At 35.5% G+C, this 25,700-nt stretch overlaps 1 protein-coding gene across 2 annotated transcripts in view; it reads right to left on the bottom strand.

The window, feature by feature from the left end:
- The window catches only part of MICU3 (mitochondrial calcium uptake 3), an 82,655-nt gene that overhangs the window by 10,627 nt on the left and 46,328 nt on the right, over positions 1 to 25,700 (bottom strand). Inside the window, exons 6-11 of one of the 2 annotated variants that reach the window (XM_055416504.2) lie at positions 22,919 to 23,001; positions 19,356 to 19,427; positions 15,889 to 15,927; positions 6,967 to 7,062; positions 2,213 to 2,313; positions 1,551 to 1,722 (exon numbers count right to left, since the gene is read on the bottom strand). In XM_055416504.2, the coding sequence (XP_055272479.2) occupies positions 1,551 to 1,722; positions 2,213 to 2,313; positions 6,967 to 7,062; positions 15,889 to 15,927; positions 19,356 to 19,427; positions 22,919 to 23,001 (563 nt within the window). The remainder of the gene's footprint in view (positions 1 to 1,550; positions 1,723 to 2,212; positions 2,314 to 6,966; positions 7,063 to 15,888; positions 15,928 to 19,355; positions 19,428 to 22,918; positions 23,002 to 25,700) is intronic. The other variant, XM_055416505.2, reaches the window with a different exon arrangement.

Genomic DNA, 25,700 nt, shown 5'->3' with positions numbered 1-25,700 from the left:
CCATGGACTGTAACCCACCAGGCTCCTCTGTCCATGGGATTCTCCAGGTAAAAATACTGGAGTGGGTTGCCTTGCCTTCCTCCAGGGGATCTTCCCGATCCAGGGATCGAACCCAGGTCTCTTGCACTGAAGGTGGATTCCTTACTGTCTGAGCCTCCAGGGAAGTCCAAGAAAACTGTATGTTTAAGATATCTCTATCAATTAAAAGTTTTCAGAAGCTGAATTTAACTTAAAAGGAAATTTTCTGTTTTTTATTTGTTTGGCTACCCCATGTAGCTTGCAAGATCAGAGTTCCCTAAAAAAAAAAAAAAAATCAGAGTTCCCTGACCAGGCCATAGCAGTGAAAGCACCAAGTCCCAACCACTGGAATGCCAGGGAATTACCCAAAGAAAATTTCTTATTTTGAAACAATTTTATGTAAAAAAATAGTTACAAAGAAGTCAAATGTAAAAATGTATATGTAAAAAACAGTACAGAGAGTTCCCTACACACTTTACCCTAGAATTGAATTTTCTGAATTATGTAGTTTAAAATTTTTCCACTGGATAAAAGAGAAAAAGCAGATACCTCAAGGCCCTAAATAATACACCAGTAGCTTGAGAAAATAGTACAGTTTCCAATATTTATTCTTAGGGAAGTGCCTATGAATTGGAAGAAATTTATTTCAACATGTAAAACAGATTAAAAAAAAAAACCTAAGAGATTATATAAACTAATAGTCAAAAACATCAAGTCCTTTTTTCCTCATTCCATGGGGACCTGCAGAATTGTTAGCACCGTCACAGTGTATCCATTTTAAACAAAGTCAAACTGTTTGCAAGTTTTCCTTGGATAGATTAACTTGATCCTTCTGCAAACACAAACAGAAGGCAATACATCCCAAACACCCCATGCTTTAAGAGGTGCTTGTAACACCAGTTCTCTTCGGTTGCAGTGATGCATTCAAATGGCACTAGATAATGTAACTGCTCAGAACTGCTGACAAAATATGTGCTACTAAACAAACAGACAATCAGTTGTCCCAGGTTCTTCACCCTTCATGCTGTCCAAACTCTGAAAAACCTCACTTCAACTACTGATAAAATCATTCACTCATCAATAGCTGTCTTCCAGTGACCTTTTATTAAATAAAGTGTGACTGAAATGATGTCAATATAAACTGTTTTATGTGAGGTGATGTTTACATAGTAGCCAAAGCATATATAGCTCAGCAGAATTCTCTTGAAAAATGATATTCATAATGTGAATAAAACAACTGTTGATAACATTAAAGGTTTTCAACATGTCTAAGAAAAATAAGGGTAAAAATAAATTAAAAATTTAATAATTTTTAGAAAAGAAGAATAAGGATATGTACCCAAAATTTTAAATTCATCAATTTTTAAAATTTAGCAGAGCACTTAAGACACATAGGAACAAAGAGTGGAATATATTCAAAGTATGTATGAATCCACAGGGGAGCAGAACTAACAGGACAATATATTTTACAGACCTATATAATTACAAGCTAATAACGTACTGTTAACAAAATAAAAATGAGGATCAGATACCTTTTCTTCAGGTATACTGTAACGCACATTTTCCAAAAATACTGATGTATTTTCCACATTTGTATATCGTAAAAGAATATGAGCAAAGTCTTCTTCACTGATAGTATTCATCCCATTAGAGTAGGAAAGGAATTCTATTTCTAAAACTTCTGTTTGGAGGTTATCCATGAACCTATGACAAAAAATATATAAGCGATGAATAAGATAAGTGAAGAGTGATAGTAACAGATGGTACTTAGCCTCTGAAGACTTTTGCTCCTCACTGTGTAAAATGGGCATAACAATACCTTGCAGGGTAGTGATCACACTTAAAGGAGTTAATGTGTCCTGCCTAGTATTCACTATCGTAAGCACTGTATACATGCTTATTATATTGTTACTGTGGCTTACTAAGACTAAGGAACTGGTAATATTCTTTCTTCTGAACACACAGGAAATAATCCAGATATCTAGACTTTTTTTTTTATCATTCAGTGACTTCCTATTATATTTACCAATATAACTACTGGTACATAGGCACTGATGTAAGTGGATATTTGTTATAGAGAGTGTCTTTAGTTAAAATGAAAGCAGCAAAGAGGTGAGTGTCACTGCATTAGATGACTGCTTTCTGACTTTAGCATGTTAACATTTTTCAATACGAGTATAAAAATTAAGCTCACCTATAAAAATCTTCAAAGTTGAGCTCAGCTTTTCCTTTCTTCCCAAAAAAGTGTACAAGAAGTGTAGTATCTGTTACTAAGTTTGTAATGTCATCAGCACGCTTAAAAAAAAAAAAATCACAATTTGAAAGTTAGTTACAGCAAAACAGAATAGGAATATCCAATATCCCCCAAAGAATGTAAATATATTAACATTAGAGCTGAACTGAACTGAAAAACCATAAAGATGTATCAACACATGCCATGACAGTTAATAAGAAGTTAAAAATGTGAAAACAGAATTATAGATGAAATTGATGTTTACCTTCAAAAAGCTTAAAGCTTTGATTATAAAAGTATTCAACCTCACATTGTGGTTTGAGTCTTTCAAGACCCTTTATGTGACAATAAAGATACTAAAGTGTTAGCTGCTCAGTTGTGTCTATTTGCAACCCCATCGACTGTAGTCCACCACACTTCTCTGTCCAGGGGATTCTCCAGGGCAAGAAGACTGGAGTGGGTTGCCATGCACTCCTCCAGAGGATCTTCTCGACCCAGGGATCAAACCCAGGTCTCCAGCATTGCAAGCAGATTCTTTACTGTCACCAGACACTAGGTTAGTATAATTTTTGAGTAGTGCTTCAAAGGCACTACTACTTTTACCAGTAACTTTAGGTTGAGGAGGTAGACTGATGTAATGAAAAGAGGACAGGATTTGAAATCAGAAGACCTGGGCTTACTGACTTTTTTGATCATTGGCTTCCTTACCTGTAAAATGGGAAAAATCCTATCTGTAATAACCATTTTGAGGATAAAACTAGAATGTGAGTGTAAATGAAATATACAAATATCCTTATTGATAGTCATAAGATGTTTTGAACAAAAGCATTAAAACCTTTGGAGGGGGAGAGAAGATATCTCCTGTTAATTACATTCTTCTGTGATTGTGTATAATCAACTCTAGTCAGTCAGTTTATTATCCAAGGAACAGATTAACTTAGTAGGGGGAGGAAATATCAAGATATTGAGAAGCATGCCTAAATGGAGCATAAGAGTGGAGGCTCAAGCTGATCAGAAGTCAGCAAGAAGGACTGGAGTATCCATCTGCAGGCCAGAGGGATGGGATGTGGAAAAGGTCAGGATGACTAAGAAGAGGAGCAGGGGACAGGTTTTAGAACAAGTTGCTACTTCACAAATAAGCAGTAGTGTGATGAGCAAACAGGAGTAATGAACTCAAGAGTCAGATTTCTGAGCTTTAAATCCTGACTTTTTCCCTTATTGGTTAAGTGGCCGTGGGGAAGTTAATCTCGCTGAGGATATTATTATCCTCAGGAATAACAACAGTACTTACCCTAAAGCATTGTCATGAGGATTAGATAACCCGTGTTAGTCAGCACTATCACTGGCATATTGTAAATGCTCAATAAAATGTTAGCTATTATTATTCATTTCTGTCAAATCTGTATATTCCAAGAAGTTGAAAAAGGACTAGACAAGACAGGAAATAATGCTGGAACTTAATGCAAAAAACTATTTTTACATGGCTCTTACTTCTTTTGTGTTATTGAAACTACATATATGATACAGATCTAACAAAATGCCTTACAATGAGAGGATATAGGAACACTAAAAGTTAGTGAACTTAGATAACATAATTACGAATGTTTTCCTCTGGTGTTGTCATGTTCCTGACCTCGAGACATAATACACTGAAATGAGATGGCTTTGTTTCTCACAGCTTTTAAATAATGACCTCATTCGGCCAGTTTTTCTCATGCCCATTGAGCAGAGCAAATCTTCATTTATAGTCTTTCATCATCAAAATCTTATTAGACTTAGGTTGCACTGATCCAGATAATCCAGATCCACAGAGGCATAAATAACAGTTGGACATTAGAGAGAAAAATTAGAAAGTGGAAATGGTGAAAACCTTTCCCCTCATTCAGTGAAACAGAGCACTGCTGGCGGTCACTGAAAACTGAACCAGTGTCCTTGGTGTCCTCAAAGTGTTATATAACTTGAATCACAGGAGCACTGAGACAAAAATAGAGACTTTATCCCTTTGATTCTTGTGCTTATTGTTAAAATAAAATGAATTCAGGTGTTTTCATAACAAAGCAAAAAAAGAACCCCATGGGCCATTTACATGAAGAGCCATTATCTAACTCTGTTTTGACTAAAAATTACTTTAAATGACTTCATCAAGAATGAATTAAATTTAAAAACCTGCATAAAATAAAAATGTCAAATTATTAGAGTTTTAAGAAATTCTTTTAATGTATTTTTATTATTACTATGTGATAATCTTATCAAGCTCTATTCAATAGCTGGAGGAAACCTTCAAACTCTTGATATGTTAGTGAAGGTTTTAAATAACTTACTAAAACATATTAAGGGTTAGTAATGTTTAAAACAAATAAGAAAAAAATCTAAATTTCATCTGTAAAGCTCAAAACAGTTTGTATAATTCCAGTACTCACAGACTGTATTCAACAGTTGCCCAATAGACATATTGTACTATGAATTTATTATCTATTATTTTGGTTGGAAAGTGGTATAATTTTTCTGAAAGTGGCATATTCAAATTTTCATTATCACAGGGTTTTACTATCATTGAAAAAAATCTATGGTTAGAAACAGCTCTGAAATAAGCATATGAGAGGCTAATCTCAGGTTTACCTACATTATGTAAAAAGACCTGCTTTACTCTCAATATTTACATTTTAAATATAAAAGAAAGAAAGAAATACAAATATATATAGATCTAAGCTTTCTTTCTGAACTAATTTGAATCTTGAAATACTGATACTATTAACAATTCAATGTTACACTGGCATCAGTAATAACTGATAAGGAATTATAATGAGTTGGAATTTAACTACAGCTAATTCTCAATTATCCTCTCTAATGTTAGGAAGGTAGTAACAGAGATAATCCCTCAATAATTATTCTACCTGAAAACACAAGTTTTGTTTTCTTTTCATTTTTCTTCATACTTCCCTCCATCCATTTTCATGATGTTTTAATTAAATTAGCCAGCTTATGATTATAGCTGTGAATTGATTACAGTCAATGGTGTGCTAGTAAACTAGCTTGCAAAGGGAAAAAAAAGTCAGACTTGTGGTGTCTGCAAATGTCTAATACACTCCTATCATGGCCACTATGAAGGTACCAATGGGATGTCACAGAATACTGAGCTGGGAAGAGATGTGCTGTAAAAGCCAGCCCCATCACAAGTCTGAAAGAGCGGTAAACATCTTCAAGAGATCCTAGGCGAATCTTATATATAAGATCTTTGAGTATATGTATGAGCCGACTGGTCTTCTGATATTAAACCTCCCAAGATTTAAATTAAAGCAGATTGTGTTTAACTGCAAGAATTTCTTTCTGGCAGAGTTAAATGAGATTAAAGATAGGCTGGAGGCTGAGAGGCGAACAGTCTGTGGTGGAGAGAGACAGCAAGACAGAACTGCTAACTTGAAGCTGGGCACAGCTGGCTTGTAGGGGCTGTAAGGACTAGTGTCCCCAGTTGCTCTTACTTTTAGGCACTGACTACTGTGCCTACATAAATGATTACAGAACTAAGCACTTCTAAAATATGTGTAAGTGGAATATCCATTAGCACTTTATGCCCCAAAATGGCTAGAATTTTAAAAGGTGATTTTTAAACATTAATAATTACTAGCCATAATCACATCATATTTGTATATCACATACAGACTAAATATAGGGGAAAATGCTCTATTTACTTGTTTTGGGATTTTAAAATTGAGCACAAGTGGCAAAATGAGCATCTCTAAGTGTCTACCATGCTCTCGAGATGTCAGTTGAGTAACACTGTATATATGGGTAACAGAAGTCATATCTGATCCAGTTTACTTCTCTAGATATTTTTAAGTGTAATTTTTTAAAACAAAACTTTAGAAAAAGAAATGAGAAGCTAACTTTAAGGACAAAAAGATAATGAAAAATACATTTCTTAGTCTTTACTGAAAAAGTCCTTTACGATAGGCCAGCCAGCCATCTCTAATAAAGTTCTTAAAAATTCTTAATAGGAAACATAAAACATTATTCAATCTACAACACATAGCCCATCTTTAAAAATGACAAATTCCTATTAACAGGCAAAAAGAGAGTGGGGTGGTGGGAGCCGTCCTCCTGAGTGCAGCAAAAAGGTACATGTCTCTATGGAATTCAAAAACAATAATGAATGATGTAATGGTCGGGCTGCTTTTAATTTTCCATGCATTGGCAATCCTAACCAATGTCAAGGAAAAATGTTCCTCCCTTCCTGGACCGACTGCTCTTAGCACAATTCCCCCATGCCCACCCTTGGTAAGCCACTCACTATGAATAGTGGGAAACTGGATTGTTTAAATCTACTGTAACTCTAAAGCATTAGATATCTTTTACCAAGTTCATGTAACATTGACGCTTATAATGTTAAAAGAGTCAGTGAAACCATAAATAGTATTTTCAAATTTCCTAAAAGTGATCCTAAAGTGAAAAATAATATTTCCTTTCAATTAGGTTGGAAAGTCAAGTGTTCTACAACAAGCAGGTAGATTTAGACAATTAAAGGTGACCTTGCAGCCCCTGCTGGCACAGCTGACATATTCAAATATACCAATTTATATATAGGAATTATCGCTTTCCTGGAGAAAAGGGAAAATAGAAAATACATTTTTGGTTTCATCACTGTGACCCTAAAATGAAATAAGGACCAGATTAAGAAAGTGGCATGGTACAAGGACCTGGTTGCGGTTCGATTATACCTCTGCGAGGTCTGAGAAGAGTGCTTGGCTTGTGTTACGTCTCAGTGTGTCCCAGTAGCTTCTGGAGACGAGTTCCTCAACATCTGTTTTAAGTACCTGTAGAAGTTTTTAAGAAGCACAACTGAAATCTAAAGAACAGTCCCAAACAATGATAATTTATACACTCTAAACCTCTTCTAGCCAAACTTGAAAAGGAAAGAAAACACATTAGCTTACCTTTTTTGTTTTCTGCTGCACACAACAGTATTGTATTATATTGCTGGTAAACCAGGCCATTTTCAAAGCGGTAACACATATAACCACTCTAAGTACAATGTGGCTTTGTCAAAAACTCACCTTCTTCACTCCCCGGCCCATGCCCTTCTACTGAGACATACATTACTTCTAAGAAAGTGTGAAATAAAAATCTAATTCACACCTGTGTGAAGTAAATTCATTTGGAGGAGATTTTGGTAATTTTATAGCAACCCAGGAAAATTCTGCTTAACTTAAAAAATGAATTGTTAGCTAGCATATGTTAGTGCATCAAAGAATCAAAATGACCACATCCATACGTTAGAGAAAATTTAGATCAATCCAAAACTTGTCAGAAAGAAGTACGTGAGTTTCAGGCAAACCACTCAGAGCTAACCAAGGATTTGGTAAGTGTGTCTCTGGTAAATAGATCGTGTACTTTCTGGTTTATCCCAAGGACACAGCACCAGCTTCTACCTCAGCACAGGCTAGTCTGAAGGTGATAATCAAGATGAAGAAGTGTTGTCTAATCTTCATATGAACTGTAGAACTTCAAGCTTAACTTGGGCTGTATAAACAAAAGTAAATCTGGCTTCTGTTAGAATTTATCAGGGAAGATTTCACAGATTCTCAGGCTTGGTCTTCTTTGGGTTACTGTGAGAAGAAAATGCTGCATAATGAACTTAGGAGTGAGTGGCTGACGGTGAGAGAATCTCATTTCTTGTGTGAATTTTCAAAAGTCCAGTGCCCCTAATGAATTTGTAAGCATCTGGGAATTATTTCAAAGACCTATATTTTAATTCACTATTAAGAACTAGAAAACACTGCCTACTGCCCATATTTTAATAAACTCTTAATAAAATGTTTATAATAAGGTATCATTGAGCAGGAGTCACTTATATAACATAGATGTATTTACTACCGTAACAGTAAACATAGTAATATGGCAAGAGACTGTGCTCATCACCCCCTTTAGTAACTAAATAAGCTTTCACCAAGTAAAGTTAGCTGAGTGGAGAGCTAACACAGTTCTTTTTTTTTTTCCATAGATATAGCAGAACTTTGATAAATGGTTACTAGATTAAATACTCTGCCAAGTTATCTAAATATTTTGACCGTGGATATATTTTTAAACTGTAACTAGAAAGTTGGTATACAATAAAGAAAAGGATTGTTAAACCAATGAAACTAGAAAATTAGGCTTACTGCACAATTATTAGGAGGACAACAGGACATTTGTTTTCTGAAGCCAGGCCTCTCCCCTACTTTCAAACACTGGTCACCATCACCCCTCCCAGCCATCACATAGACTTTGATGACATTAAAAATATTTACAACATATGAAGGGATAAAATTAGTTTGACAACCTATATTGACATGGATCACTATAGGAAAAAATGTATCTTCTGAGAGTAGAAAAGAGAGACAGGAGGAAGAAAGGAAGGAAAAGAGGAAGAGAGAGAGGAAGGAGGAAGCTAGAGTGTGAAGAATTCAGGTACTGGAACCCTAATCCCCAAGGTGATGGCATTAGGAGGAGGTGGGGCTTTTAGTGATTAGGAGGTGACTAGGTCATGGGGCCAGAGCCTGCAAGGATGGGACTGGTGCCTTTAGCAAAGGGACCTGAAAGACCTCCCTTCCCCTTCCCACCACCTGAGGACACAGTGAGAAGGTGCCAGGAAGCAGGCCCTCAGCAACTACCACACTGACCCTGCTGGCTTGCTGACCTTGGACTTCCAACTCTCAGAACTATGAAAAAATGATTATTCATCATAAGTCACCCACTTTATGGTATTTTTTATACTGCAGCTCAAACAAACACAGAAGGAAAGAAGGAAGGAAATAAAATAAGGGAGAATGGGAGGATAGAAGAAAGGAAGAAAAAAGGTGGTTAGAGGGAAAAAAGACTGATTTAGAAATGGGAATATACCACTGTGGGAAGCAGAGCAGTGGTGCCCTAAGGTTGATCATGTCCAGATAGGCAAATAAACTATATATATATAGTATATTTGAGAAAGCTTATACCCAGAGATTAGGCAAACTAGATGAAAAAAAAATCCCCAAAATAGCAGCCCATAGAATTGGGCAGGAAACTGTCTTTGCTATTAGTGATATTTAAAAACACATACAGAAAAATAGAAACAAAGAAAAGAAAATTACATCCTTATAATTTGGGCCAATACAACAACAACTGTGCCCTAAGACCATAATCTGAGAATTGTAATATAAAGTCACATGGGACTGCAGGTCTCTGTAGTGTATCACAGAAATACACCCACGCACAACTCTTCCTGGAAAACACACACCCTTAACCCAGCTCTTCAAGAATCACCACAGACACATTCCAACAAATACATGCTCATAATATGAGATTGTGCATGCGTGCTAAGTTGCTTCAGCCATATCGGACTCTTTGCAACACCATGGACTTGCAGCCTGCCAGGCTCCTCTGTCAGTAGGATTCTCCAGGCAAGAATACTGGAGTGGGTTGCCATGCCCTTCCATGAAAGAACGTAAGTCACCACAAGTAGGAACTAGCAGAAAAAAACAAATAGAACCAGAGCTGCAGATTTCAGATGTTGAAATAATTAAATGTATTTAAATGATTAAATACATACAAAATATGTATTCCATATTTTGTGTGGGATACAAAATAAGCTTAATAAATTTAAAGAATATGAAGTTGCATGTGATGGGATTTTTTAGGAAAAACAGACTACTGAAAATTATTAGGCTGATTAGAAAAAGTAAAACTTCTAGAAATGAAAAATGAACCACTGAAATTTAACTGAACTATATACAGCTAGAGAGAAACTTATTAAACTTAAAGGTAATATGAATAAACTATACAGAATGCAGTGTGAAAAGAAATAATGTGGCATATTAAAGAGGAGTTGACAGACATAAAACATGAATATGAAAGCTCTAGAAAGTCACAGTCGAGAAAATGGGAGAGAGGAAACATTCAGAGAGACACTGGCAGTGAACATTCAAGAAATAATGAAAGCAACAATCCTCATATTTGAGAAGCCCAATAAATTTCATGATAAGTAAAAGCAGAAAGATAGATTGTAAGAAAATTGTAGAATAGCAAAGGCAAAGAGAACCTTAAAAGCACCCAGAAAGAAAACAGATTAACTACAAAAGAATAATTAGACCCATTTCAACAATAGAAGCCAGAAGACTAGAATGACATCACAATTTGCTGAGAACAAATGTCAATCTATAATAATATACCTAGTAAAATTATCTTTCAAAATAATGGCATGTATACGTATCAAATCATTATACACCTGAAGCTAATATAATATTATATGCAAATTATGTCTCAATTAAAACAAACAAATCCACAGAAACAGAAGAGACTGGTGGTTGCCAGAGGCAAGTGACTGGAGGTGGTAGGAAACTGGGTGAAGGTGGTAAAAAGGTACAAACTACCAGGAATAAGATAAGTAGTCTTGGGGATGTAATTAACATAGTCTGGTAACTATAGTTAACAATACTGTACAGTGTACTGGGAGCTGCTAAGACAATACATCTTAGTTTTCATCACAAGGAAAAAAAATTGTAACTGTGTGATGGGACAGATGTCAACTAGACTTACTGTGGTGATTATTGTGATAAATACATATATCAAATTATGTTATACACTGTCAACTGATGCCATGTTATATGTCAATTATATCTCAATAAACTGGAAAAAAAATAAGGGCAGAATAAAGAGATTTCCTGAGAGAGGGTTTTAAAAAAATTATCAGAAGATCATCACTTGGGGATATACTTTGTGAGTATAAGATTATGAGATTTAAGAAAGGGGGAAATTTAAGAGGGAATTACTGAGAGAAGAATAGCAAATATATAAGTAATTTGAAAAAAACATGGCTGATACATATTTTAGAAGTCTAACTTCGTGGATTAAAAAAGACAAGGGTAGACATTATTGTTTTAAGTACACATGCCAGGAGCAGAAAGAATGGCATTAAAGAAATTTTAAACTCTATTTTTGAGAAAGAGAATAAAGATACGGTCCAATCTAAGACTTTATTATTTTAAGTATATTTACTAAAATTTCAAGAATAACTACATAAAGAAAAGAAATACAGTGAACGTCTTCGAAACTAAAAATAAATCCAGTTTGTATCAGTATAAATACAAACGAAGAAAGGAGAAAAAAAACAGTATATAGAATGGCTAAAGTAAATCCAAATAAGTTAGTCATCACAGTAATATAAACTGAATTTCCTATTAAAAAGCCCATGTTATCCACCCAGAAAAAAGAAACTGACAAAGTACACAAGATACACTTAAAAAAGACATATCCAAAATATAAGGAAAAAAATAGGTTGAAAATGATAAACCAGGCTTCTAGTAATGACAAGCTAGAAAACAATGCCAATCTTCTCACTGAGAACAACTGAAAAAACCAGACAAAATATAATATAGATGTATCTTAAAGCATCTTAAAGACACTATCTGCCTTTTGTACTATATTTTCAGGTACAAAAGCAATGGTGGGTAAAGTTTCTGAAGCCTTAGCACTATGACAGCAGTGGGACAAAAGACCAATGTCATTACATTCTTCAGAAACTTTCACATTCTTCAGTTTCATATTTTAACTCACGTTAAAATAAAAGTCACTTAAGAATATACTTGTTGAAGGACTAGAACTCATAATTTTGTTAATTTGATCTTTGAGCACACATCTTTTTAACATTCAGTGTGAAGGGAAGCAAACATAAAGCACTTCTGCTAATGAAGTACTATGGTTGTCTTGAGAAAAAACATCCAGGTGGTGATTTGTGTTGCAAGGTAAATTAGCCACTTTTTTCATGAACCATCATTTTTACTTGAAAGAACAACTGATAAGACAAACTATGGTTATTTAGACTTTGCTGTATGGCAGACATCTTTTTGGAAAATGAACCCAGTAAGCCTGTCGCTTCAAGGAAAACAACTGATAGTATTTGTAGCCACAACAATATACTGAACAGACTGAATACAGAAGCATCTAAAAGAAACCGGCTGTCTTCTATTAAGTCAGGTGTTAAAGAGATTTGAAAAGAATGTAAAAATACTACTTTCCTCATTACATTTTTGAAGTTATTTTTCATAAAAAATGTTTATGATAACAAGTGAGTTTTTATAATTTTTAAATATATGAATAACTACTTAAAATTTTCTGAGTTTTAATTTCTAATATGGTAAATATAAAGAAATATATCCAAAATATGAACAAAACTTCTTTGGATTCTCAGTAATCTTCAACAATGTAAAGGGGTCCTGAGACCAAAACATTTGAGCACTGTTGCTTATAGTAATAAAAATGAATGAACTAGGACCATTCATTAGATTCAATAACGTAGATGAAGCTGACAATCATGATGAGTCAAAGAAGCAAGACACAGAAAAACTCATATAATACAATCTCATTTAACTGAAGATCAAAAGTGGGCAAAACCAAACTGTATCATTTAAGATACATAAAAAGGTTGTAAAATGACAAAGCAGTGACTGACATAAAGATCATGATTGTGATTATCTTTTCCAGGAGAAGGATTATGACTGGAGATATATGAAGGGGCTTCTTGGGGCATAGTAAAGGTAATGTTTAATTTCTTGATCTATATTATATAGTAAACTTCTGTTATTTTTTATTTCATATTTACATTCTATCAGCAGTAAATTTCCAAACTAAAATATATATTTAAAAAAAATCAAGGAAAGCTTCATCATTACTAGAGGCAAAAATAGATAGTAAAAAACACAAAAAGGGAAAAGTCATATGTTAACAAAAATAAAGGTAGTATATTTATTTTGACAACTAAAATAGATTTTTAACACAAACACATTTCTAGAGATCTAGGGATAGTACTTAATCAAAGATTTAATTTGCTAAGATGATTTAAGTGATCTAAATATATTCCTATAGAGGCAATAACAAGGCTTAGAAATATATAAAATAAAACTGGAATTACAGGTAGAAATTAATAAGTCTATCATACGAATGTGTAATTTAACACACTATTTAACCAAACAAGTGGACAAAAAATTAGTAATGATAGAGATTTAAAACATATTTAATATGTTTGATCATGCATATATTACAACCCTGTACCCCAAGTTGGAGAATACACATTATTTTCAAACAAAGATCATTTATGAATATTGGCACTGTTTTAGTCCATAAAACAAATTCAATGCATGTTAAAAAATTATATAATAACTGGTACATTTTTGGACTCCAATGAAATTTGGATAATAAGCTTTTAAAATTTCTCAAATATAAGGCATGTCAAAATCATGCCTTGACTTTGCATTATTGACCTCATGTTTACCTTACTTATTCTTCTGGATGTTTTATATTTCTTTTCATCACCATAGTAAGATAATCAAGAATTGATTTTATAAGAAATATGAAAAGAATTAGGGTTGTTTGGAACAAAAAAGGCTATAATGTAACTATCTTCCAGAATACAAAGGAGCATATTCAATTTTACACTGTAGGAAGGGATAATCTGACAGAGTAGAGGCAAAATCTACCATAGGAATGATTAAATTTTGAAACTGGCTACTGCAGACACCACAGAACCTCCATCTGTAATAGTAAAATCCAGAGGTACTGCATTTCCTGAAGGAACATACTCTTAAAGGTAGAATCTGAGGTTATAATTAGTTCCATGAACTATACTCAAATTAGATACTTTATCACTACAGTTGATCTACAGTTGGCACTGACACGTTCCACAGTTGGATCTACAGTTGATCTACAGTTCTGGAAACTAAAAGATAATTGCCAGCTAATTCATAACATTATACTGTTATATTTGTATGACATATATCACTGATACTTCATATAAATGTTCAGACTTTTTTCTAATTTAAATAAATTTTCCTTGTTTGACTTTTTTCAAAATAATCATTCCTTTCTGAGGAAAAATTTCTTATTAGTTTATACAACTTGAAAAATCATGCAATCCAGTGAAGACTGGATAATAAAATGACATCATGTTACATCACTTTATATGTATTTTATATTCTTAGATGGAAAAAAGATGTTTTAATAAAATATATATACATAACTAAAATAAAATGTAAATTACCTATTAAATAAGCAAGCGTAATATAAATGAAACATGTAATTTAAATCTGCTGCTCAATATATTCTCTTAATGTCTAAGTAACTACAATTTGTATATGTGGCTTAAACTAGAACCATATTAGTACTTGTTTCCTTTCAACAATACTACTCTGAAATGTATTATTTAAAAAACATGTTTGTCTCTTATATGAAAATTATTTGAGTTTAAAGGAAATATATAAATTGCCACAGTTGGAAAAATGGCTCATGCAATGACAGATTAGAAAAATAAATAACAAAGTCATAATTATTATTAACATTTATTAAGTTTCACAGGGCATGTGGCATTAGAATCTCTGAGATTTCCATCTTTCACATTGTTATATATTTTTGAAATAATTAACAGAGGAATCTTTAAAAAATTTTAAGAGAACGGTAGGCTTTATTCCATGGAAAACAGTGAATTTCACAGAAAAATTTTAAAGTATCTTGTAAGGAATCAAAACAGCCAGTCAGTCATAAGATTCCCATGGACTTGGCTTGTTTTCCAACCCATTCTAGGTCCATTCCTTGTGACTTAGATATTTTACATTTATTTTATGCTGCATCAGCCTTTAGTGTATACTTGAGTCTCAAAGAGAATTAGTTTTTAGAGTTTGGAATTTTTATTAAATATCAATTTCAGGAGCTAGAGTCTAGTGTAGCTAGAGTCTACACTATAATGGAACCTTCCAGTAGGACAATACTGAGAAGGGCACTGTAAAGTTGAGAGTTTCTCTCAGGTGGATTTGTATAATTTGAGGGATCCATCTAAGTGACTTAAGGACGCCAGGGAAAATCAGATGGACTGTGCCTTTTACATTCAGAAGAGACCATGCCCTATTCTCGGTTGTGTAGCAACTGGGCTGATCCATAAGCTATGACTTTCTGGGAGAAAGAAAAGAACGAAAGCGTAGCATCAGAAGAGTACATCTGGAAGATCATTTATAAGAACTCCCAACTTTTTCAGGAAAAGACGAGTTTGAAGATCATAATCCTCTTGAGAAACAACATGCTACAGTGATATATTGAACATATCAAGTGTCATCTTATACAAGACTTTTGTAGAGACCAAAGGCAGTAGGCAGGCATCAAAAGTTTTAGAAAAAAAAATGGGGAGAAATACTGAAAACTAGCAAAAGTTTATCCATTAATATCTTTGGTATAAGAATTAAGAAAAGAACTGTATATCAGATGGAGAGATCTAGCTCTTAAAATACCTGTGTCCTGCAGGAGCATAGCCTGAGAATCTGCTCCATAAATTGTACTTAACTCTTCAAATACCACTGAAAAATATAAAAGGTCAATTACTCTACCAGAGTTTTGGGTTCTTGTTCACTCACCTTCACCTTATTTTAATCTAAAGCTAAAGAGAAAGAATTGCTTTGTAAGTTTATAGTTTTCTTATAAATGCAGGAAGGAAATAAAAACTGGGGGCTTGGTTTCACATTATTATATTCAATAAATTCCTAAACAGTCTCGATAGTAGATCTGGCTTTACAAAAGAAATAGCATTGTCAAGTATAACAGGTGAGGGCTATTTACATAAAGAACATTTAAAGGGTTGTACATACACTATTAGTAGGAGAATGGTATCCATAAAGTTGAAGACGCTGACATAGAGCACAAAGGGCCAAATGAAGTGTCACATTTCAGAATGAACCCAAGTATAGCAAAAGAAAAAAAAGAAAAAGACGACAAAATAATCAATTAGGAAGGGCAAATCATTATGCTACATTCTCTATAGAGCACGCACACAGTACAAGTGGGATAAATGTTAAAGATGAGTAGCAAAGTTTTTAAAATCTCGTATAATTAAACATTAAGTGAACCTGTGCTCATTTCAACCACTTTCATTATAAGTTTTTGGTGGAACTATTGCTTTGAATTAAACATGGTACTCCGAAGTATGCAGTTTTCCTGAGACATGCTTCAGCAATTCCATGTGCGATGAGGGGGCAGATCTCGATGCAGCAGCATGGCGGTGGGGATGGCGTGAGACCTATGCTGGAATCCTGCTCAGCGCCTGGTCGTGTCATGGACCCAGGCAACTTAATGAACCTCTCTCAGGTGGTTTTCTCTTCTGTGCAAGGTGTGAAGACTTACCTGAGAGAAATGTAATGAGGACTAAATGAGAGTAACGTGTAATGAAGATAGTACAAACCTTAGCATATAGTTAAGTGTCCCAAGAAATATTATGCTCATTTCTCTCTTCTGAAGCATAGTTCATTTTGATATGTAAATATTTTAAAATTTAGTCTTGCCTAATTTTTGATTTGGGGATGTACTATTCAGTTTAAAATATTCTACTAATTAAAAGAGAATTTCAGGTTTCACAATTAGCTAATCTTTTTGAGTATTTATTATATTTCATACCCTGTTAAGTGGCTACACGGTTTAACTTATTTAACCCCCATAATCATCATATGTGCTCATTACTCCTATTCTAGTACAAATGAAGAGACTTAGGCACAGAAAAATTTAAGGACCTGGTTCAAGGTCACAGAGGTAATGAATGGCAGAGCTAATAGTCAAAACTTGAAAATCTGACTCCTACAATGTCTAACATAATCTATATATTTTCACCATAAGCTAAATTTCAGTTGCTTCAAAACTCAAAAATCTCATCAGTTCAGACATGCATTGTTTAAAATGTGACAGCTATTACCAGTGTTACCACTAATTATTATTATTATTGTAAAACACAGTAAAAAAATATTTGAAGAGAGCTGTATTGTCCTAGAGTATTGCTTAGTTCAGAAGCTGGACTAAAGATTATTTCTGGATTGTTTTAAGAAATAGTTTGGATAGTTAAATTCTATAAGTGAGATTCCAGGAGCATTGATTGAACTGTAAGATAAACACCTCTGGGAATACCTATGGAGATCAGTGTCTTTAGCAAGCATTCGTTTCCATATAAGTAAGTGATAGAATACTTAAAAGTTATTTTTATCTGTTCTTTAAAACAAGTCTCCTTCCCCATATATTTGCTAGATAATGTTTCACTGATCTACGTATGTTCATATAAAATAACACAATTTAGGGTATACTGATATAATTTAGCGGAGAAGGCAATGGCACCCCATTCCAGTACTCTTGCCTGGAAAATCCCATGGACGGAGGAGCCTCGAAGGCTACAGTCCGGTGGGGTCGCTGAGGATTGGACATGACTGAGCGTCTTTACTTTCACTTTTCACTTTCATACACTGGAGAAGGAAATGGCAACCCACTCCAGTGTTCTTGCCTGGAGAATCCCAGGGACGGGGGAGCCTGGTGGGCTGCCGTCTGTGGGGTCGCACAGAGTCGGACGTGACTGTAAGCGACTTAGCAGCAGCAGCAGCAGATATAATTTAGATTTCATAATTCAGATAGACTTTCCCTACAGAATCCAAGTTAACAAAGTTTTGCTTTATTACTGCTATGAACGTACTTGCATTGTACCATCGGCATTACATTTACTTCACCTGGGTGCAGTGGCGCTTCTGTGCTGACACGGTGACTTCTCCCAGTGTGGGCTGTCTGCTATTCTTATCCCTTTCCTCTCTGCCTTTGTTACTCACTCGGGCATTTTAGTAAAGGTTACTGATTAGAACAGGATCGTTACTTTGCTGGAAGATCCCTAAGTCTTTTCTGGAATTAGTATAAATAAGCAAACAATGAAATCTGTATCCATTGAAACACTATCTACTTTATCACTGAGGTGTACCAAAAGATTCATTAACATAATTCAACCTCCTAAATGATATTTTGTCAACAACTTGCCTATCCAGTTAATCACTGGCAATCCATCAAAGTTAAAATAGTTGTTTACTCTTTTAGTATATTATCAATAGAGAGTGTCTTCTACCAGTGTCTTCCATAATTTAGTCTATCGGGGAGGTTAAGAAAATACTGATAAATATACCATAGTCAAATATTCTGAGAAATAATAAACATTCATAGTCCTGATAGTCTGCTTTTATTAATATAAATACACAGTTTATAAATCTACTGGGATGAAAATGACACCCATCTGCTACAGATAACCCATGTTTAAAAAACCTAATATATATGCTTGTAACAGTGAGAAAAATAAAAAGTGTTGCAACTCTTTAAAGTTAATTATTTGAACTCCAGATAAACCAATTAAACTATTTCACAGGGCCACTAATTTGCAAATGAAACAATTATCATTTACATGCTAACAAAATTCACCATGTTTCTGCTGTCTAAGTACCAGAGGAAGAAACATGATACAGGTAAAAGTATAGGTTTTGGAGCTGGCCAGTCATGGGTTCAAATCTTGGCTTTGCCATTTAATAGTTATGGAATTTTGGACAAGATACTAACCTTTCCAAGTGTCAGTTTTCTCACCTATAACTATAGATAATAAGGGAACTGTTTGTTAGATTAAAAGAGAAAATGCATGCAAAGCGTCTAATATAATGCCTCATACTAAAGTCTTAGTACCTGTCTGTTATTTTTATTAATTGAACCTGGGATGTTGTCAGGCTGAAATATTTACTTGGGACAAGCAAAAAGAAAACTAGAAGGAAAATGGAGGGAAATGTTGCTTAACTCTACCTTCAAAATAAAATGAAACATTACTCTTCCCAGAAGAAGAATCTATAATACATATTTCTATGAATGAAAAGAAACATATTATTTCCTTGTTTTTGCTTCAACATTCATATTATTATAGTACCACTAAATTTACTCACATGTATAATTAAATCTTTGCAATTCACCTTTAATTTTTACATGCATAATGATCTGTATTAACCTATTATATGATATACCCTTCAAATCTCATGGATAACAACAATATGGATGAAAATGATTGAATGAATATGGCTATGGATACAGATGTTTAATATCAATACTTGATATAAATATTGATATCAGAGCATATAAATACTGAAGTTTTTCTACATAAGAACTTCAGAAAGTTTTCAAGAAACAGACAGATCCAAAGCTACAGGCTTTAATTACTATTTCTCAACATGAATAAAATAATTCTTACCTAGAAAACCCACCTGAAACCATTATAAATTATTCTTACCAGCATTGCACGCTTTTCTTCATCTCCTTTAGTTTCTCTCTTTTCGTTTTTTTTCCTGAATATTTCTTGAAGCTGAAAAGAAAACCAATCAAAAATTAAACACCTGATATGAATTTCTGGGAACCTATCTAACACCCCATGCTAGATATATTCTAAGAACAAAGAAAATAATTAGTTTCATATACACCAAGAACATTAAAACTAGTATGAAAACATTTTCTGATACCAGTTTTTTTCCTAAGAAAAAGGAAATAGATCCTTTGGTCCATCATATAGTTTTGCTTTATGATAGTATCTCCTATAGTTTAATTTTATTGCTAAGACACAAACACATGGAGCCTGTGGCATATATATAAAAAGAGATGACGCCTACGGAGGAATAAAGAACACTGGACCAGAAGTCAGGGGTCTAGGCTCGAGCCCATCCTCTGTCATAAACCAATCTTATGGATGGGGGACAGGTCCTCACTGGGCTCCAGTTTGCTCATACATGAAATGAAGATGGACTGAATGACCTCTAAGGTCTCTTTCAGGTAATGGCAGGAACATGGGCTCTGCATGTCTAACCTTTTGAGCAAGTTACTCTAATCATTTAAGGCCTGTTTTCCATATGGGGAATATGAATAATTTCTTACCTTACAGCAATATTTTTTTCTCTAGCTTTACTGGATATAATTGATATAGCTATAGCTATACTAGATATAATTGATAGGTCTTATAAAAATAATGTGCAGAGTAAACATTACAAGTAATTACTTAGCACAAGCACATTGCCTATCACACAGTAACTTCTCAAGAAATGTTAGCTACTATTACACATGGGCTTCCCAGGTAGTTCAGTGGTAAAGAACCTGCCTGCCAATGCAGGAGACCCAGGAGACATGGGTTCAATCCCTGAGTTGGGAAGACCCCCTGGAGGAGGACGTGGCAAGCCATTTCAATATTCCGGCCTGGGAAATTTCATGAACAGAGGAGCCTGGTGGGCTACAGTCCATGGGGTCACAAAAGAGTCAGACACAGCAACTGAGCACACACACCCTATTATACATGGCATTATTTCCTGTTTAAAATCCTCTTTTACACATGGAAGCTTAATCCTATCTTTATCTCAGTTTTCTGGTAAGGTCACTCACTGTTCTTGTCTGTGTAATTTGAACAGCTATCTAAAATCTTTTAGTTCACTTAGTATGGCTAGAGCTGAAATCCAAAATGTATTCCCTCCCAAGGAATTGTTATATAATAACAATTTAAAAATACAGTACAAACTGTAAATTATTAAAACATATATTCCATACTTTATCTTAGTGAAAAGAGTTTTTCTCTTTAGCAAGCATTATTAATACCACTTTATAAACAGGCAGGAGGATCATAGATTTTACAAATCTATTAGTAACTCTGCCCAACTCCACCTCTGCTTTTAGGAACTCTTAGCTGTTTATGTGCATGCGTGTTAAGTCACTTCAGTTCTGTGCGATGCTATGGACTGCAACCTGCCAGACTCCTCTCTCCATGGGATTCTCCAGACAAGAATACTGGAGTGGGTTGCCATTTCCTCCTCCAGGGGATCACTCCAACCCAGGAATTGAACCCGAGTCTCTTACATCTCATGCATTAGGCAGGCGGGTTCTTTACCAGCCCTTAGCCATTTACAAACAACAACAAACAATAAAACATTAGTATGGCCACGGCAGAGTAGACCACTGCTTTAAAGGAAGAGCAACTTTTGTAAGAGTGTAGAGTGGAAACAAATTGAAGTTCTACCTCCCACCTCCACAAACAGACAAGAGTCCCAAAGACATCTACACAGGCAGCTTCCAATGCAATGAGTTCCAAAAGGTAGCCTTTAAGACAGTGGGGTGGAACTTGGCCGTGCTGCCACAGGAAGTCTGTTGAAGACTGTTTGGATTACAAGGCTCATTCTGAAAGTCCTAAAGTACAGCTGTACACTATCATGACAGAGCTCTAGTGAACCAAGTCTGCCTGAGCAACATCTCTCTCCACTGCAGTGAAGCTCCCCCCGGCCACCGTTGCGAGCAGCACGACAGTGAGGGGCCCTTTGTGGGTCCAGCTCCCCAGACTTGCTCAGGGGCTGTACTCGGCAAGGGCTATGTGGAAGCCTTTTGACAGATCCCAGTAATTAGTTCCCCGCCTCCTTCTGAGCAGCTGCTAATTTGTTCTGGTGAGGATTTCCCTCTCGCCTCTTTCCTACCATGGAAAAGAATGATTTCATAATTTCTCTTCTGTGCTCCAGCCTCTGAAGAAAATACTAAGCTATCTAAGAGGTTTTCCAAGGGATTTTTATTGGCTTGTTACAAAGGAAAAACAGAAAACGAAATGGCTATTTATGTTATTTTCCCCTTCTCTTTTTGCTAATAGAGTAGAGGTAAATATTGAGTTGCACATAAAGGCTAAAGGTAGACCTTGTTACTGGGAGGAGTAAACTAATGTTAATCTCTGTTTTAGAGAAAATCAGAAAAGGCATTTTGCCACAGACATAGATACAGGATACATGGGTAAAAAGAGAAAAATTCTGGAAGGAGAGGGTGGTTAAGATGAGTGAGTAGCTGATGATGCTGCCAGACCAGCACCAACATGGGACCAGTCAGGTAAGAAAGACTGAAAGACAAATACCAAGAACACACTTAACAGCCCTTGGTCAAAGACCAGGGAAGGCAGTGGGAGAAAGGGCGTCTGGAATACAAGGCAGCAACGAGTGGAAGAGAAAAACAATATTGTAAATCCTTTAAAGAGAAGGAAGGGAAGTTTCCACAGGCAGGCAAAGAGCTGCCTGTAGCTGGGTGGCTGATGTGACAGGGTCTGGGCATGTGTAACGGCCAGGATTGCCGGTCTCTCACCCCATGGAAAATATGCATTTCAAACCTCCAGAATATGCGTAAACAATTATAATCATCTTCATGTGTGTGTGTGCTCAGTCACTCAGTCATGTCTGACTCTCTTGAGACCCCCATGGACTGTAACCCACTCGGTTCCTCTGTCCGTGAGATTTTTCAGGCAAGAATACCACAGTGAGTTGCCATTTCCTTCTCCAGGGGATCTTCCCACCCAGGGATCAAAGCTGTGTCTTCTGCACTGGCAGGTGGATTCTTTATCACTGAGCCACCTCAGAAGCCCTATAATCATCTTTATACAGTGAATAAATTTATATTTTATAGTGTAAAAATAATTCAAAATGAAGTACATGAGTATAGTATACTTTATTAAAGGAAAAGCATAACACTTTTACTCTTTTTTCAACAATGTGCTGTGCTTAGTCACTCAGTCGTGTCCGACTCTTTGCGACCCCATGAACTGTAGCCTGCCAGGATCCTTTGTCCATGGGGATTCTCTAGGCAAGAATACTGGAGTGGGTTGCCATTCCCTCCTCTAGGGGATCTTCCCAACCCAGGGATCAGACCCAGGTCTCTGGCATTGCAGGTGCAATTTACTGTTTGAGCCACCAGGGAAGCCCTTTTTCTACAACGGTACTCTAAATAATGCAAAAACATAAAAAATATAAGTAAGCAATATATGTATTGATAAAATGTAACCAATAATATACATACCACCAAAAACTCCTTTTTATCCACCATCTCATTGCCATCTGTGTCAAACATGTTGAAAGCTATTCTAAAACCTGCATGTGGCTCTGCCGGACAAAAACAGGAAAGTATTCGTGAAATGGAAAAATGCTTTCAAAGTTCAAAATCCACGTTAGTTGTAAACAATTCATATTCTGTGCAGAAATACTCTAACCAAGAAATTAAAAGCAACATGTTACTATTAGTTAAATATAATAAAAGCTATGCTACTGCTGCTAAGTCGCTTCAGTCGTGTCCGACTCTGTGCGACCCCAGAGACGGCAGCCCACCAGGCTCCCCCGTCCCTGGGATTTTCCAGGCAAGAACACTGGAGTGGGTTGCCATTTCCTTCTCCAATAATAAAAGCTATAGGTAAGTATATATACTTCTGCTTCATATATTAGCACACTTAGTAACACAGTTGATAATACACTTGAAATCTACTTGTGTGATACTTGCTGCCTATCATTGACAGTAAAATCTGATTCCTTTCCTTCCAAAAATAAATATTTCTTTCTCTTCCAAAGTCTGTCAGTTTGTTTGAAAGGAAAATATCATCTAAGTGCATTTGAAATATTTTTAATATGTCAGCTAGTTAGAGCAGAAGAAAAAAAAATACAACACAATGGACCAGCCTAAAATCCTGGGGAAATTATAACACAATAACCCACAAAAAAAAGTCAGGCATGAGAGATTACATACTTGGGGTTGAACTTCCAGAGGCTTCAAATACAGAAATATAAAGAGGACTTGAATAATTAATTCCTTTTTTCCCCCAAATACATGGAAAAACTGCTTTTCTGAGAAAGACTTTCATACACTATGAACTGCTGTAATTGTATGAAACTTATAATAAGATTCAATACCTCTTCTCCTTTCACTTCTAAAGCAAAAAGAAAAATGCTTGGACAGAAGAAAATTTGAATGCATCCTTCAAAGCAGATCTCAGTGTACATGCCTTTTTCAAAACATTTGACCTCTTTTGAGATGACTGGCAAAAAGTTTAAAAAGGGACCTCCCACAGGTACACTTGCCACTAAGTGTTTTGAAATTGTGAACCCAGCAAAAGCAAAGCACACAGACTTGCTTTCTTAACCAGTAATGGCTGTCTCTGAAAATAATGGAAATGAAAGCCTTTTATGCAAGTTCATTTTTTGCATGTATTTTAGGAATCTAGACTTACTTTCATTCTCATTCACTTGTGGAAGAAATAAAAAGTTAGACCATCTCCAATGACCAAGTTTTAAGCTTTAAAAAGATCTTGAAGATACACACAGAAATAAGTCCTCACAAGCATTGTTTGGAAGGGAAAATAAAGTCACATGAGTCTGAGTGACCTCAGGGAGTTGGTGATGGACAGGGAGGCCTGGCTGTGATTCATGGGGTCACAAAGAGCGGACATGACTAAGCAACTGAACTGAACTGAATAAAAAATAAAGGGGGGGGGAACTATACACATCTAACATGGATTATCTAGCTCACTTCCTGTGTGCTTAGTCGTTCAGTCATGTCTGACTCTTTTCAACCCCATGGACTATAACCCGCCAGGCTCCTCTGCCCTTGGGGATTCTCCAGGCAGGAATACGGGAGTGGATTGCCATGCCCTCCCACAGGGGATCTTCCCAACTCAGGCATCAAACCCAGGTCTCTCACATTGCAGGCAGATTCTTTACCATCTGAGACACCAGGAAAGCCCAAGAATACTGGATTGGGTAGCCTATCCCTTTTCCAGAGGATCTTCCTGACCCAGGAATTGAACTGGGTCCTGCACTGCAAGCTGATTGTTTACCTGCTGAACTACCAGGGAAGACCCAAACAACACCCATAATTAAAGAAAAGTTAGGATATTTGAGTGCTGTGATTTCATTTGGAATTCAGAACTCAACTTAGAGAAAGAGTTTAAATTGAAAAATTATAATTAAATAACACCCATAATGTTTTTTTGGGTTTTTTTTGTGTGTGTGTGTGAAGAGTCACAGCACTCAAATATCCTAACTTTTCTGTAACAAGCAAAAATCACTATATGGGATTTTTTCTAACATGCTAAAACCAATCCTGTCCACACTCAACATGTGGTTTTCCTCACCAGTTTTGTTTTACTTGTACCTACCACTATGCTGGTTCAGAGACTTATAACTTCTGATTTTGCATCCAAAGTTGTTCTAGCTAACAAGATAACTTTGGAACAAATCTCTGAGACACTCCTTGGCATCCACTCCTCTAATTTCCATGGTGGCATTCATCCTTAACCGGACTCTAAATCCATGGGTTTCCAGTCTGGACGTCCTCAGGCAGTACTAACTGCACAATACTTACTTTTCTTCAGTCATTTTAAATGATTTTGAGCCAGGAGAAAAAAAGCAAGGAAAAAGAAAAAAGGCAGTAATTTTTGAAACACACATGTGCGCACACGTACACACACATTTCCCAAACTTCCTGTGACAGAACTCCAACATAACATCATCCATCACTAAATTCAGAATAAAACAGTGGCTGTGTTATCTTCCAATCATGGAAGTACAGGAATTTTAAGACTGGTTTCTAATGATGCAGTTTTATTGATGTTCTTTTTTTCCACACATCTCCATAAATATCCACAATTGGAAATTCCACTAGTCACTTTCTTGCGTTCATTTGCCAGTTATTTTTTGAGAGGCTACCATGCGCCCGACACTGTTCTTGATACAGAAATGAACAAAAAAGATAAAATCTTTGCTATTGTGGACCCACACAGACAAAAACATGTAAACCAATAAACAAGTACTTT

The sequence above is a fragment of the Moschus berezovskii genome, chromosome 26 (genome assembly GCF_049115385.1).
Source record: "Moschus berezovskii isolate FMDL1 chromosome 26, NW_MosBer_1.0, whole genome shotgun sequence".
Lineage (NCBI taxonomy): Eukaryota > Metazoa > Chordata > Mammalia > Artiodactyla > Moschidae > Moschus > Moschus berezovskii.
Note: the sequence above shows the minus strand (reverse complement) of the source record. Positions and strands in the feature narration are given on the sequence as shown.